Source organism: Notolepis coatsorum, assembly GCF_963971535.1.
Source record: "Notolepis coatsorum genome assembly, contig: SCAFFOLD_950, whole genome shotgun sequence".
In the NCBI taxonomy this organism is placed as follows: Eukaryota; Metazoa; Chordata; class Actinopteri; order Aulopiformes; family Paralepididae; genus Notolepis; species Notolepis coatsorum.
Window position 1 is genome coordinate 47,501 of NW_028173235.1, and position 16,999 is coordinate 64,499.

At 48.7% G+C, this 16,999-nt stretch overlaps 1 protein-coding gene across 1 annotated transcript in view; it reads right to left on the reverse strand.

Annotated features, from left to right (window-relative positions):
• The window catches only part of LOC311247843 (syndetin-like), a gene marked incomplete at both ends in the record, with an annotated part of 41,672 nt that extends 26,829 nt beyond the window's left edge, over window positions 1–14,843 (reverse strand). The window contains one exon of the mRNA XM_084338834.1: window positions 14,778–14,843. Coding sequence (XP_084194960.1) covers window positions 14,778–14,843 — 66 coding nt within the window. The remainder of the gene's footprint in view (window positions 1–14,777) is intronic.
• Between the last annotated feature and the right edge of the window lie 2,156 nt (window positions 14,844–16,999).

Genomic DNA, 16,999 nt, shown 5'->3' on the forward strand with positions numbered 1-16,999 from the left:
TATTTTTTTTTATGTTTTTTTGTGTGTGTATTGTTTTTATTTACCTATAGTCCATTCATGCTGAGTGAATCAGTTCCCCCAGCCACATTTGTTTATTCAAAATTTTTTTGGGGAATTAACTGATAGAAAATTCATCGAAAATGTATCAAATCGAATCGTGGTCAAATGAAGAGATTTCACGACGCATTGAATCGTTGCCTGAAGAATCGTAATCGAATCGAATCGTTGTGAGGTCGAATCGTTACACCCCTATAGTATATTCTTAGTTTAGACAGTAGAATATAGAATAGAAAACTTTTATTGCGGTTTTATTGGTTGATTGGGATTTGTCTCGGTGCCACATACAGTACAGACATTATAAAAACATACAATATAAAAACACAAGAATAAACACGGAGAAAACAGACAAACACAGAGCAAGCAGCGCCACGTCGCCATAGGACGGCACCATCTTGAGTGGCAAGACTACAGTGTGAAGAGGGGTATATATATATATATATATATATATATATATATATATATATATATATATATATATATATATATAGCAACAGACACCTGCAGAGCAGAGATAAGACAGTGAGGCACGCTGACCGCTCTCTAATCTGAAATTCATGCTACTGGATGGAATTGTATTTAAATTGAAATGAAATTACATTTATTATCACAAACAAAGCAAACACACGGTGACGGTACCGCTGACCGCAGGGACGCCACACACAGCAGCTGACCGCAGGGACGCCACACACGGTGACGGTACCGCTGACCGCAGGGACGCCACACACAGCAGCCGGCAGTGATCTCCGTCCTCCTCGCTCTGTTTCTCCTGATGTTCCCCCGGCACCAGTGTTGCACGGTATACCCTCACTAGAGAGGTACTGCGTACGTGTGTGAGTCCATGTGTGTGTCCGTGTGTGTCCGTGTGTGTGAGTTGTGTGTGTGTGTGTCTCTGTGTGTGTGAGTGAGTGAGTGAGTGAGTGAGTGAGTGAGTGAGTGAGTGAGTGAGTGAGTGAGTGAGTGAGTGAGTGAGTGAGTGAGTGAGTGAGTGAGTGAGTGAGTGAGTGAGTGAGTGAGTGAGTGATGAGTGAGTGAGTGAGTGAGTGAGTGAGTGAGTGAGAGTGAGTGAGTGAGTGAGTGAGTGAGTGAGTGAGTGAGTGAGTGAGTGAGGAGTGAGTGAGTGAGTGAGTGAGTGAGTGAGTGAGTGAGTGAGTGAGTGAGTGAGTGTGATGAGTGAGTGAGAGTGAGTGAGTGAGTGAGTGAGTGAGTGAGTGTGTGTGTGTGTGTGTGAGTGTAGTGAGTGAGTGAGTGAGTGAGAGTGAGTGAGTGAGTGAGTGAGTGAGTGAGTGAGTGAGTGAGAGTGAGTGAGTGAGTGAGTGAGTGAGTGAGTGAGTGAGTGAGTGAGTGAGTGAGTGAGTGAGTGAGTGTGAGTGAGAGTGAGTGAGTGAGTGAGTGAGTGAGTGAGTGAGTGAGTGAGTGAGTGAGTGAGTGTGCAGCGCTCTGCTTCCACTCCCCGCAACCATGGTGGCTAGATAAAGTTAAATTAAGTTAATTTCTACAATAATAATATCAATACATTGTACAATTAGTGTACATGGAGTGTCAGGACTGTCGTCTAATATATATTAATCCATCGCCGTTCCTGATGTTTCAGGTTTTTGCCGCGTATCGTTTCAGTTGATCGGTATCGAGATATTTAGGCAGGCATCACATCGAGGTCATCGTGTCGGTATCGTGACAAACACAAGACCTTCCTTTAAGCCTTATTTTGTCTTTTACATCTAATACAAATGGAAAGGTACTAGTCCTACGCAGCACACTCCTCGCTCTCCCTCTCCTTCACCATGAAATACACAACAGCCATTGGAATTCCATGCAGATCAGCACATGGTAATATTCCTATACGATCCTGTCTAGGTCACGTACCATACCGGCATGTTCCAACCGGTGCTCTGCTCTGCTGCAAGAAAGACCTGCCCCCACCCCCACCCCCCCACCCCCCACCCACGCACAGAGCAAATCAATAGCAATCATACCCGTAATGAATGGACAGGGGCCTATTAACGCTGCACACATTATCTACCAATTGTCCGCCTATGTTTCCTGGGCCTACAGTTGTCGGTGAACAAGCCCATAACTCCAGGACCATAAAAAAAAAAAAAAAAGCTTATTTTCCAAAAACCAGCTGTGCACCAGGTAGGGAACACACTCTGAAGCCTTTGAGATCGAGTGGGGGGGTGGGGGGGCGTGTGAATGGAATCGTAAATGGCTGAAATTACCTTTAATTTGTCCCGCAAAGCTGGCGGTAATTAGGTTGAATGAGACGCTCATAATTGGCAGCGATTAGGCGAGTTTTAGAGGCTGCTGCGAAAGCCTGGGGGCTAATTAGCGACGAGGCGGGGGGGAACGAGCGGAGCCGCGTATAATTATATAATAATAATATAATAACGGGTAGAAGTCGCGTCGGGGGTTCATGTCAAAGTGTCGTCGCTGAGGGTTTTGGGACGTTCCAACATGAAAGCAGCCTTTGAAGTGCATCACCGCATGGACGGCGCTAAGACGGCACTCGGAGAGATGCAGCACCCGTCCACCTGTAGACCCCGCCCCCCGGCCTGTAGACCCCGCCCCCTCCACCTGTAGACCCCGCCCTCCACCTGTAGACCCGCCCTCCACCCTGTAGACCCCGCCCCCCGGCCTGTAGACCCCGCCCGCTCCACCTGTAGACCCCGCCCTCCAGCCTGTAGACCCCGCCCTCCACCTGTAGACCCCGCCCTCCACCCTGTAGACCCCGCCCCCCGGCCTGTAGACCCGCCCTCTACCCTGTAGACCCCGCCCTCCACCTGTAGACCCCGCCCTCCACCCTGTAGACCCCGCCCCCGGCCTGTAGACCCCGCCCGCTCCACCTGTAGACCCCGCCCTCCAGCCTGTAGACCGCCCTCCACCCTGTAGACCCCGCCCTCCACCCTGTAGACCCCGCCCTCCGGCCTGTAGACCCGCCCTCCAGCCTGTAGACCCCGCCCCGCCCTCCGGTCAGGAACGTACAGTGTAAGAGGAGAGTCCCAGGGTCGACTGAGGAGACTACAGAGAGGTCATGACGGCGCAGAGGGACCTCGCTAGCGCCCCCACCTGGCGGCTCTCGGCTGGACCACTCTCGCCGGTCACCATCGTGGTCCTCAGTACAACGGGTACGATCAAACGCAGAGCTCACAAGCATTTTTTTTTTTTTTTTTTTTTTTTCGCTCCCGTCATTCCCTTACAACGAATGCCTCACATTGTGAAGTGCTTTGGATAAAAGCACTACTATATAAATGCAGCCATTTACATTCACCCACTCACTCAGACATTCACACGCCGAAACAGCAGAGTGCCAACCTGCTCGTCGGGAGCAGTTAGGGGTTAAATGACACTACTCAAGGACACTACGACGACACGCTGCCCCGGGAGGAGTGGGAATCGAACACCGGGAACCTTCTGATTACCAGACGACCGCTCCGCCCCCTCTCTGAGCCACAGTCACCCATCCAGGCGCGTGACATTATTCCCAATGAGCAACATAACTCCCCCGGATCCCAGCATCCAACTAAACACACCGTTGTGGCCTCGAGGCCAATCATCACACATGGCTCGGGCTTCAATCGGGGGGGGAATGGCCCTGTTTCTCATTGGCCACAATGGCTGTCAATCACACCCCCCTCACGTCAAGAGAGGCTAGACCAGAGAAAACATGGCGGGCCGATAAAAACTACGCAGAACAGCATCGATATAATATGGAATGGAAACAGCTTATTTTGCTAAATGTGTTTTTTAATGTAATATTTCTCAAGACGTGTGCGCCGTGAGACTGTGAACGCTCCGCTGTGTGAAAAAAAAAGGACATGTTTGTGATGCGTTTGGACCGGGGGCTCGTCCTGCCCTGTCGCGAGGAGGCAGCCGCACGGCAGCTTTTTAAACGACAGAGACGGTGAATAGATGAATAAACATAATCAGACGCTGGATGTGTGCAGCTCCGTGTTCGATTCCCGTTAGATCTGCCAGAAGGATAACGCCCACTTCCTCATCGTGAAGGCGGCGCCTTCCCAGAGCGCATCACGGCCTCTCTGCATTCAATCGGAGCTCTACGACGAAATAAAGCATCACGCTGGAGATAAAAACGCCTGGATGATATTCCTTTGACAGTAGACGGAATATAATCGTCTCTCCGACGCGTTCTTGCGATACATTTAATCTCTCTAAAAGGGAGATTTCAGTACAAGCAAAAAAATAAAGTGGTGATGTCTTGCAGCGAGATTCGGTTTACGGTTCACTTAAAAACACACTGTGATATATTCCAACGATCTGTCACGGTTAAGTCAACACGGTACAGTATGTATAAAACTGTCTCCCTAATTTGGAAACCCAGAGTCTCAAGATTTCCGTTTTGGGATGTGGCAGGTTTTGGGAGTCGGTCCATTGGCAATGAATTATTTTAGCGCCGCGGCTTAACTTTGTGGACTCAAATAGCTTTTGTTTGAGATATTGCATCCACGGGGAGTTCTATTTAAATATAGGACTTACAGCTCTGGGATCAGAAAATGTGCCCATATCACCATGGGTACTGTCCTGGCAGCTGTTCCACTAGTCACCGTCGACTGGGCAGCTCCAGGGGTTGATGACATCATCACTAGAGTATTTTCTCTCTGGACTTGTTCATAATATTCATGAATCAATACTGAGCTGTACAATATTTAAGCAACCGCTCACGACAGGCCGTGGTATATATCAATATATCACCGGCCAACTCTCAGTATGGTGAGGGGGCGTGGCTTAGTGCACCCTCTCTGATCACACAGCCAGCTCTCAGTATGGTGAGGGGGCGTGGCTTAGTGCACCCTCTCTGAGTACAGCCAGCTCTCAGTATGTTGAGGGGGCGTGGCTTAGTGCACCCTCTCTGATCACAGCCAGCTCTCAGTATGTTGAGGGGGCGTGGCTTAGTGCACCCTCTCTGAGTACAGCCAGCTCTCAGTATGGTGAGGGGGCGTGGCTTAGTGCACCCTCTCTGATCACACAGCCAGCTCTCAGTATGGTGAGGGGGCGTGGCTTAGTGCACCCTCTCTGATCACACAGCCAGCTCTCAGTATGGTGAGGGGGCGTGGCTTAGTGCACCCTCTCTGATCACACAGCCAGCTCTCAGTATGGTGAGGGGGCGTGGCTTAGTGCACCCTCTCTGATCACACAGCCAGCTCTCAGTATGGTGAGGGGGCGTGGCTTAGTGCACCCTCTCTGATCACACAGCCAGCTCTCAGTATGGTGAGGGGGCGTGGCTTAGTGCACCCTCTCTGATCACACAGCCAGCTCTCAGTATGGTGAGGGGGCGTGGCTTAGTGCAGCCTCTCTGAGCACACAGCCAGCTCTCAGTATGTTGAGGGGGCGTGGCTTAGTGCAGCCTCTCTGAACACACAGCCAGCTCTCAGTATGTTGAGGGGGCGTGGCTTAGTGCAGCCTCTCTGATCACACAGCCAGCTCTCAGTATGGTGAGGGGGCGTGGCTTAGTGCAGCCTCTCTGATCACACAGCCAGCTCTCAGTATGTTGAGGGGGCGTGGCTTAGTGCAGCCTCTCTGAACACACAGCCAGCTCTCAGTATGGTGAGGGGGCGTGGCTTAGTGCACCCTCTCTGATCACACAGCCAGCTCTCAGTATGGTGAGGGGGCGTGGCTTAGTGCACCCTCTCTGATCACACAGCCAGCTCTCGGTATGTTGAGGGGGCGTGGCCTTCTGAGGGGGCGTGGCCTTCTGTTCATTGAAAGGAGATGTTAAGCTACTATGATAATACATGAAGCGTTCAAATGTAAACAAATTCATGGGACCAATGTGAGCGGTTGCTATGGGAGATTAACATCGGCTAACCTGTGCTAGCAGGTGATAAATAGATTGTCACAGTTTGCCGTGGACCACTAAAATGACCTAAATTGTAGCAAACTAGTTTCACTAGTTGTTTGTGGACAAGCTAGCTGATATCCTTTACAACTACTGACAACTGACTGATGGGCCATGCAGGGAAACCCAAGTAGATTATGCAATTTCTTCAGGGAAGCAGATTGGATCTGAAATGGTTTGATTATGAATATGCAGGGTTCAGTGATCAAAGGCCTTTAGTTTTTTTCAAAACAACAACAGTTTTTTGGGTAGTTAAAAAATGCAACGCGATTGAAAAACAAGATTTAAGTACTTGCTGATAGAAGCATGAGGCCACGTTCATTGATCGATTGTTCTCTGCCTCCTCCGCTCTCATGAAAGATGAAAGACAGTGTTGGCGTCGAGACCAGAGAGCATCAAGTCTGAGTCAAGACCAGAGAGAGGATCAAGACTGAGTCGAGACCAGAGAGCATCAAGTCTGAGTCAAGACCAGAGAGAGGATCAAGACTGAGTCAAGACCAGAGAGCATCAAGTCTGAGTCAAGACCAGAGAGCATCAAGACCGAGTCAAGACCAGAGAGCATCAAGACTGAGTCAAGACCAGAGAGAGGATCAAGACCGAGTCAAGACCAGAGAGCATCAAGTCTGAGTCAAGACCAGAGAGCATCAAGACTGAGTCGAGACCAGAGAGAATCAAGTCTGAGTCAAGACCAGAGAGCATCAAGACCGAGTCAAGACCAGAGAGCATCAAGACCGAGTCAAGACCAGAGAGCATCAAGACCGAGTCAAGACCAGAGAGCATCAAGACCGAGTCAAGACCAGAGAGCATCAAGTCTGAGTCAAGACCAGAGAGCATCAAGACTGAGTCAAGACCAGAGAGCATCAAGTCTGAGTCAAGACCAGAGAGAGGATCAAGACTGAGTCAAGACCAGAGAGCATCAAGTCTGAGTCAAGACCAGAGAGAGGATCAAGACTGAGTCAAGACCAGAGAGCATCAAGTCTGAGTCAAGACCAGAGAGAGGATCAAGACTGAGTCAAGACCAGAGAGCATCAAGTCTGAGTCAAGACCAGAGAGCATCAAGACCGAGTCAAGACCAGAGAGCATCAAGTCTGAGTCAAGACCAGAGAGCATCAAGACCGAGTCAAGACCAGAGAGCATCAAGACCGAGTCAAGACCAGAGAGAGGATCACGACTGAGTCAAGACCAGAGAGCATCAAGACTGAGTCAAGACCAGAGAGCATCAAGTCTGAGTCAAGACCAGAGAGCATCAAGACCGAGTCAAGACCAGAAAGCATCAAGACTGAGTCAAGACCAGAGAGCATCAAGTCTGAGTCAAGACCAGAGAGCATCAAGACAGAGTCAAGACCAGAGAGCATCAAGACTGAGTCAAGACCAGAGAGCATCAAGACTGAGTCAAGACCAGAGAGCATCAAGACTGAGTCAAGACCAGAGAGCATCAAGTCTGAGTCAAGACCAGAGAGCATCAAGACTGAGTCAAGACCAGAGAGCATCAAGACCGAGTCAAGACCAGAGAGCATCAAGACCGAGTCAAGACCAGAGAGCATCAAGTCTGAGTCAAGACCAGAGAGCATCAAGACAGAGTCAAGACCAGAGAGCATCAAGACCGAGTCAAGACCAGAGAGCATCAAGACTGAGTCAAGACCAGAGAGCATCAAGACTGAGTCAAGACCAGAGAGCATCAAGTCTGAGTCAAGACCAGAGAGCATCAAGTCTGAGTCAAGACCAGAGAGCATCAAGACCGAGTCAAGACCAGAGAGCATCAAGACTGAGTCAAGACCAGAGAGCATCAAGACTGAGTCAAGACCAGAGAGCATCAAGACTGAGTCAAGACCAGAGAGCATCAAGACCGAGTCAAGACCAGAGAGCATCAAGACCGAGTCAAGACCAGAGAGAGGATCAAGACCGAGTCAAGACCAGAGAGCATCAAGACCGAGTCAAGACCAGGGCCCAGGGGGTCGAGACCACTCACTCTGTAAAAGTCCTGTTTGTCCGAGACGAGACCTTCAAAACGTGGTCCGGACTCCGGCACCAGGACTGTGGAGTGACAGCGAGCAGTTTGACAGACAGAAGGAGCAGGTTACAGGTACAACAGGTCATAATGTCACTGCATTTAATATCACACCTTAATTTATACTGACAAGCCAACTGAAGTTTCCCTCATTTACAGTCACGTCAAGTTTACATACAGAGACAAGCGATCATAAAAAAGGATTTAAAAGTTGCCTATTAATTACCATAGTCCCGAGACTGATAAGAAAAGTGCTTTGACAACTATCTTCCAGCTTATCAAAAGGAAAACTTTGGTTCCGTTTAACTTGGAGGCAAGGTATCTGAAGCTAAAAATATCAAAGACACACGTACATTCTGATTCACTCACTGTAGGGGGTCGTATGAGAAACGCAGGATGTTTTACTTTACTCCTGGGAGAGGAGAGGAGAGGAGAGGAGAGGAGATGAGAGGAGAGGAGAGGAGAGGAGATGAGAGGAGAGGAGAGGAAGAGAGGAGAGGAGAGGAGAGGAGAGGAAGTGAGGAGAGGAGAGGAGAGGAGAGGAAGTGAGGAGAGGAGAGGAAGTGAGGAGAGGAGAGGAAGTGATGAGAGGAGAGGAGAGGAGAGGAGAGGAGGAGAGCATAGGAGAGGAGAGGAAGTGAGGAGAGGAGAGGAAGTGAGGAGAGGAGAGGAAGTGAGGAGAGGAGAGGAGAGGAAGTGATGAGAGGAGAGGAGAGGAGAGGAGAGGAGAGGAGAGGAGAGGAGAGGAGAGGAGAGGAGAGGAGAGGAGGAGAGGAGGAGAGGAGAGGAAAAGAGGGAGCAGGTGGGTCTCACTGAGAATGGATTATTAAATGTCATGAATCGATGCAGAATCTGAAAAATTGGTTCCTCCAGCTCTTCAATGTAATGTCAGGAGTTATTAAGTTATTATACTCCACGCTCGGCCAGCTCTCCAATGTAATGTCAGGTGTTGGGGGGGGGGGGGGGGGGGGCGCTCTCTGCTGTGGCGCTCTGTGCAGCAACATCATTGAGGCAAATTTGTGAAACAAACAAAGTAATAAAAGTGATGACATCCCACTGGCCTGCCAGGTTACCCTCCGCTAAGCGTCCACAGGCTGCTGTTGTAAGAATTTGTTCTTAATTGCTTGCCTGGATAAATAAAGGTTAAAAATATATAAATAAATTAAACAGCACAACAATGTAAACCTGGTTAACCAATCACTCTGCTCGTAAAACGCTCTGCCTCTGTTGCCAGGACATGGACTGCTCTGTTCATACGCACGCACACACTCACCTCTGCCATGAACAATTAATCCCCTGCTCACTCTCTGTTCTCTCTCTCTCTCTGTTCTCTCTCTCTGTTCTCTCTCTCTACTCTCTTTCTCGCTGTTCTCTTACTCTCTGCTCTCTCTCTCTCTCTCTCTCTCTCTCTCTGTTCTCTCTCCCTGTTCTCTCTCTCTCTCTCTCTCTCTCTCTCTCTCTCTCTCTCTCTCTCTCTCTCTCTCTCTCTCTCTCTCTCTCTCTCTCGGTGTTTCTATGTCTCTCTGTCCATGTACTTTGTTCCTTTGTTCCGTTGTTTCCTCTTTGTTCCCTTTCTTTGTTCAGCACGTTCCCAGACAGCGTTCCCCAAACGTAATGATCCCAGGTGTGTCCTGTTTTGTCATTAGCCCCCCTGTGTATTTTAGTCCCCGTGTTCTTTCCTCGTGGGGGTTGCATTCTGTTAGTCAGGCTTCTTTCAGTCCACGGTTTTTGTCTTAGTTGTCTTCCCAGTGGGTCTCAGTGTGTCTCTGTGTGTCTCAGTGTCTCTGTGTGTCTCAGTGTGTCTCAGTGTCTCTCTGTGTGTGTCTCTGTGTGTCTCAGTTTGTCTCTGTGTGTCTCAGTGTCTCTCTGTGTGTCTCAGTGTCTCTCTGTGTGTCTCAGTGTCTCTCAGTGTGTCTCAGTGTCTCTCTGTGTGTCTCAGTGTCTCTCTGTGTGTCTCTGTGTCTCTCTGTGTGTCTCTGTGTGTGTCTCCGTGTGTCTCAGTGTGTCTCAGTGTGTCTCTGTGTGTCTCTGTGTGTCTCTGTGTGTCTCTGTGTGTCTCTGTGTGTCTCTGTGTGTCTCTGTGTGTCTCTGTGTGTCTCTGTGTGTCTCAGTGTGTCTCTGTGTGTCTCTGTGTGTCTCTGTGTGTCTCCGTGTGTCTCCGTGTGTCTCCGTGTGTCTCCGTGTGTCTCTGTGTGTCTCAGTGTGTCTCAGTGTGTCTCTGTGTGTCTCAGTGTGTCTCAGTGTCTCTCTGTGTGTCTCTGTGTGTATCAGTGTCTCTCTGTGTGTCTCCGTGTGTCTCCGTGTGTCTCTGTGTGTCTCTGTGTGTCTCAGTGTGTCTCAGTGTCTCTCTGTGTGTGTCTCTGTGTGTGTCTCTGTGTGTGTCTCCGTGTGTCTCTGTGTGTCTCTGTGTGTCTCAGTGTGTCCCTGTGTGTCTCCCTGTGTGTCTCTGTGTGTCTCAGTGTCTCCCTGTGTGTCTCTGTGTGTCTCAGTGTCTCTCCGTGTGTCTCAGTGTCTCTCTGTGTGTCTCAGTGTCTCTCTGTGTGTCTCAGTGTCTCTCTGTGTGTCTCAGTGTCTCTCTGTGTGTCTCAGTGTCTCTCTGTGTGTGTCTCTCTGTGTGTCTCAGTGTCTCTCTGTGTGTGTCTCTGTGTGTGTCTGTGTGTGTCTCTGTGTGTCTCAGTGTGTCTCAGTGTGTCTCAGTGTGTCTCTGTGTGTCTCTGTGTGTCTCAGTGTGTCTCAGTGTGTCTCAGTGTGTCTCAATGTCTCTCTGTGTGTCTCTGTGTGTGTCTCCGTGTGTCTCAGTGTGTCTCAGTGTGTCTCTGTGTGTCTCTGTGTGTCTCAGTTTGTCTCTGTGTGTCTCAGTACGTCTCCGGCAGCCTTCTTTATTTTGTCCCTGTTTTTTTTATTATATTTTTTTATATATCTTTATTGCCTCTTTTTTTTACACACATAAAACAGCCATAGAACAATTTGTTCTGCCAAAGTGAATAAAAACCCTCTCTGTTTGGATTCACCGTCACCCGGCCATGCCTCCGTTTAACATGCCTCCGTTTAACCTCTTAAGCCCGGAGCCCTATTTTCTGAAAATCCGCCTAAAAATACACACCTAAATAAATGGAAGATTGCTCCACTTCTACAAGGCCCATTTGCATGTTCTTGGTATCTAGGGACTTAATGACTAAGGAAAATGTTGAGTCCCGAGGCTAGACCAGTTGAGAACCACTGGTCTAGAGCAGTAAAGACCCTCTCTCTCCGACAGGTGAACAGAGGAGTCGTCTAGACTAGAGCAGTAAAGACCCTCTCTCTCTGACAGGTGAACAGAGGAGTCGTCTAGAGCAGTAAAGACCCTCTCTCTCTGACAGATGAACAGAGGAGTCGTCTAGAGCAGTAAAGACCCTCTCTCTCTGACAGGTGAACAGAGGAGTGGTCTAGAGCAGTAAAGACCCTCTCTCTCTGACAGGTGAACAGAGGAGTCGTCTAGAGCAGTAAAGACCCTCTCTCTCTGACAGGTGAACAGAGGAGTCGTCTAGAGCAGTAAAGACCCTCTCTCTCTGACAGGTGAACAGAGGAGTGGTCTAGAGCAGTAAAGACCCTCTCTCTCTGACAGGTGAACAGAGGAGTGGTCTAGAGCAGTAAAGACCCTCTCTCTCTGACAGGTGAACAGAGGAGTCGTCTAGAGCAGTAAAGACCCTCTCTCTCTGACAGGTGAACAGAGGAGTCGTCTAGAGCAGTAAAGACCCTCTCTCTCTGACAGGTGAACAGAGGAGTCGTCTAGAGCAGTAAAGACCCTCTCTCTCTGACAGGTGAACAGAGGAGTCGTCTAGAGCAGTAAAGACCCTCTCTCTCTGACAGGTGAACAGAGGAGTCGTCTAGAGCAGTAAAGACCCTCTCTCTCTGACAGGTGAACAGAGGAGTCGTCTAGAGCAGTAAAGACCCTCTCTCTCTGACAGGTGAACAGAGGAGTCGTCTAGAGCAGTAAAGACCCTCTCTCTCTGACAGGTGAACAGAGGAGTCGTCTAGAGCAGTAAAGACCCTCTCTCTCTGACAGGTGAACAGAGGAGTCGTCTAGAGCAGTAAAGACCCTCTCTCTCTGACAGGTGAACAGAGGAGTCGTCTAGAGCAGTAAAGACCCTCTCTCTCTGACAGGTGAACAGAGGAGTCGTCTAGAGCAGTAAAGACCCTCTCTCTCTGACAGGTGAACAGAGGAGTCGTCTAGAGCAGTAAAGACCCTCTCTCTCTGACAGGTGAACAGAGGAGTCGTCTAGAGCAGTAAAGACCCTCTCTCTCTGACAGGTGAACAGAGGAGTCGTCTAGAGCAGTAAAGACCCTCTCTCTCTGACACGTAAACAGGACCGACACTCAGTGGTTTATGGTCTTTCTCCGGAAAAGCCATTAGTGGACCCCGGTCCCGTGAGCAATGATTAACGAGTCAGAACCTCACGAGAACACCGTCCTGAGCGCAACGCTTGGCATTTCGTCTTGGTTTTCCCTTCATCCCCACTTCTCCTCCGGGGGGTAAATAAATAAAGTACCCATCTCTCCGCATATCGTCTTCCAACTCCACCGCGCTAAACCCCCTACAGGTACGACGTGTCAAAGTCAAAGTCCGTCCGCTTCACCTTCCGTGGCGTTAGACCGATACCCGGTGAAAAAAGGCTCTCGTTGTCGGTCTGTTTTTAAATCCGTCCGCGTGAGTCGTGACCTTTCATTGACTTGGGTTCCTCGGGGATAAACGCTTTTTATGCAGAGAAGGAAAGGGAAGAAAGAGGGAGAAGGGAAACGTCTTTCTTTTCTCTCTTTTTTGCTCAGAACTCTACGGGGGGGTTTCTTCTTCTTCCGTTGGGTTTTATAACATGCTGTGAAAGCCCCCCACCGGACTTTGAAAAAACACAAATACATAAATAAATGTAATAAAAAGAAAAGAATTCACAAGGGGTAAGGATGTTCAAAGGCAGAAATAAAGAGGTTTTCTGCATGTCATGTGCATTTAGCTGACGCTTTTATCCAAAGCGACTTACAACTTGTGAACAACAAGTCAGCAGGAGGGGTACATCTCTGGCAGAGTGTTGCACTCTGAGTGCATAGTAGTATAGACATAATTAGCATGATAGGTAGTAGTATAGTAGCATAGTAGTAAGGTACATTCATATCCTAGTTTGACGGAGTGGAACGAGGAGGAAAGGAGTTTCCGCTCAGTTTTACATGAAACCCTGTAACCTTTTCTCTATGAATATGAATCTAAAAACCAAGGTTACACTTGACTACCGGCACGTTTATTAGATATCCCAGGTATTAATCACGACACGCCCGCGAGGGCAACCGTGCTTCCGTGCAACAGCTTTCACACATGGCTCCCGCAGCCGTCGCCCTTTGGTCCTCCTGGATATAATAGACTTGTAACTGTCTTAACAGTTTTTTTTTTATCTACTTTTTCTCCTCCTTTTTCTGTGATTTTTCTCCCCATCCCAATTTACCTCTCGTGCCAATTCTCCCCTCCCCTGTCCCGATCGTTGCTCGCATATGCCCTCCACTGGCCGGTTGTAGGGAGGATAGAAGCCTTGCATCACATGTCCCCTCCGATACACGTGGAGGCAGCCTGCACATCTTTTCACCCGCCAGCGCGGACTCTCATTTGCCGAGGTGTAACGTGTGGGAGGCTCACACTGCCCCCGCCATTTTCCTGACTTTGCTGTGCAGGTGTACCCCCAACCGACCTGTAGGAGTCGCTGTTCACAACGTCCAGATTACCACCCATCGACTTCCCACCCGCTGGCTCTACCAATTGAGTCAGTATGACGGCCGGCCCAAGCCGGAGGCAACGCCGACAGCCGGATTCGAACCCGGTGTCTCTTGCGTTGGTGACGAGCGCAATGTCCGCTGCACCACCCAGCCGCCCCGGTCTTAACTGATTTTATATTGTTTATTCATATTTGATGTGCCTCTACACAGTATGTATGACATTGATGATGAACTTGTGTCTTGTTTTGTAAGCTTGTCGTCGCTGTAAATGAGGGTAACCTCGGTGTATAAATAAAATAAAATAAAATATTCAAATTAATGGGGGGGGGGGGGGGCTGGCATGTGATCAGACGCAGACCCGACGCCAGCTGAGATGACAGCTCGCCCGCTTATTAGACTTCTGTGATGTCACTGAATGTGGACACAGACTCTCAGATACCATCCACGTCTTTAATCCAGACGTATGTATATATATATATATATATATATATCGGAGAGGGGAATGAGATTAGAGGGCGGGTATTCCTTTTCATACTGTACGTTCACACGTAGTCATTTAGCGGACGCTTTCATCCAAAGCGGCCCTTGAAGCGGATGATTGGCGCGGCGCTGCGGAGGAGGAGGCAGTGCGGCGGAGCTCTGGTACCGTGAAGCGGTCCTGCTCAGCGGAGCTCTGGTACCGTGAAGCGGTCCTGCTCAGCGGAGCTCTGGTACCGTGAAGCGCTCCAGCTCAGCGGAGCTCTGGTACCGTGAAGCGCTCCTGCTCAGCGGAGCTCTGGTACCGTGAAGCGCTCCTGCTCAGCGGAGCTCTGGTACCGTGAAGCGCTCCTGCTCAGCGGAGCTCTGGTACCGTGAAGCGCTCCTGCTCAGCTGAGCTCTGGTACCGTGAAGCGCTCCTGCTCAGCGGAGCTCTGGTACCGTGAAGCGCTCCTGCTCAGCTGAGCTCTGGTACCGTGAAGCGCTCCTGCTCAGCGGAGCTCTGGTTCCGTGAAGCGCTCCTGCTCAGCGGAGCTCTGGTACCGTGAAGCGCTCCTACTCAGCTGAGCTCTGGTACCGTGAAGCGCTCCTGCTCAGCGGAGCTCTGGTACCGTGAAGCGCTCCTGCTCAGCGGAGCTCTGGTACCGTGAAGCGGTCCTGCTCAGCTTCCTGGACCTGAGACTCAACAGACTGGTGTGGCTCGTGGTTCATCTTGAGTCCCACCACAGCAATAGGAGTGGGACAACAGCGCATATCTTGCCAGTTAGGGCACCATGTGTACTGTATACTGCACCTGTGTGTATACCGTTTACTTTACTCACAGTAGGGCTGGGGCGAAATGGCCTAAAAAATAAAATCCCAGATTATTTAAAAAAAAGAATCCGATTTACGATTTTAATCGATATTTTCTCTTGAGAGCTAAAAAACCAAGATGAATGTCCCTATTGGGATTGAAGTGCAAACCTAACTTTCACCAATCTTCACTTAAAACAAATAAAAGGTGCCTCTTGATCAAACAAAGATGAATGTCCCTATTGGGATTAATAGTGCAATAACTAGCTTTTTCACCATACTTCACTTAAAACAAATAAAAGGTGCCTCTTGATCATAAAACAAGAATGAATTTCCCTATTGGGATTAATAAAGTGCAAATCGAACTTTCACCAAACATCACTTTTTGTAAAATAAAAGGTAAAAAAAAAAAAAAAAAAAAATCGATTTACATTTTTAAAAATCGTCCAAAATCATCAATTCGAATTAATCGAAAAATCGATTAATCGCCCAGCCCTAACTTACAGTATATATATTCAGATTCTAATTCTTTATTGCCCATATGTATTGTAACGTATAATATAACTGATACAGAGCCACATCTGTACCTTTGATTACGTATCCGCTTCAAGGCCCTCGACCTGGCATACCGTGCGGCAAAGGGAACCACTCCCGCCTACCTCCGGTCAATGGTCTCTAACTACACACCCTCAAGACCCCTACGCTCTGCATCTTCTGACTACACACCCTCAAGACCCCTACGCTCTGCATCTTCTGACTACACACCCTCAAGGCCCCTACGCTCTGCATCTTCTGGCCGTCTCAGACCCACTCCTATCCGAGCTCCGGGAGGGTCATCAAGGAGAAGCCGCCTATTCTCAGTCCTTGCCCCACAATGGTGGAATGAACTACCCATCCCAGTTAGGACAGCAGCCGAAACACGTCCAATCTTTCGCCGTCGACTAAAGACGCACTTCTTCAATCATTATCTGAAATGTTTTTTATTTTTTTTTATAAACAAAAAAAGAAAATCTAACCCTACTAACCTTACTAATATATGCACTTATATATTAACCTACACTGTAACACGCAACACTTTGATGAACATTGTTACTCAGCTGATAGAGTTGTACCCTTCCTGATGACTTGTCGTACAGAACTTCGCTTTGGATAAAAGCGTCAGCTAAATGACTAAATTACTGTAAATGTAAATTACACTGTTTACGTTCTCATAATTCTCATATCGACAGTTAATTATATTATTTACAATTTATTTTCATTTTTATTATAATTCTTTATCAAATTGTATAGCCTATATTTATGTATTTCTTCCATTGCCATGCCCATACATGATCAGTAAAGGAATATCTTATCTTATCTCATCGGAAATATCGCTCTGAAATCCCGCAAGGCGTGCGTTGTGGAGCATGGAGAGCTAACGCCCTCCTATATCCAGCCTCTCTGCTAAAGTTACCGGGGAAAGGTTTGCACAGCTAGCTTAGCGGTATCCAAAAGATAAAGACAGTGGTTTGTGTTTGTGTACTTCCAAATTGTGACAATAACTTGACTGTTTTGACTGACAATACGTTTTAAGCAGCGGGTAATTATTCGCTGCGCATTGATTTCCCTAAACAATTACTCAAGCACTACTCGAGTCATTCATGCGAGTACTCAATCTGTGAAAACATCACTAAAGAGAATACGTCACAGATACTATGGGAGAGGAGTGTCTATGGGAGAGGAGTGTCTATGGGAGAGGAGTGTCTATGGAAGAGGAGTGTCTATGGGAGAGGAGTGTCTATGGAAGAGGAGTGTCTATGGAAGAGGAGTGTCTATGGAAGAGGAGTGTCTATGGGAGAGGAGCGTCTATGGGAGAGGAGTGTCTATGGGAGAGGAGTGTCTATGGAAGAGGAGTGTCTATGGGAGAGGAGTGTCTATGGAAGAGGAGTGTCTATGGGAGAGGAGTGTCTATGGGAGAGGAGTGTCTATGGGAGATGAGTGTCTATGGGAGAGGAGTGTCTATGGGAGATGAGTGTCTATGGGAGAGGAGTGTCTATGGGAGATGAGTGTCTATGGGAGAGGAGTGTCTATGGAAG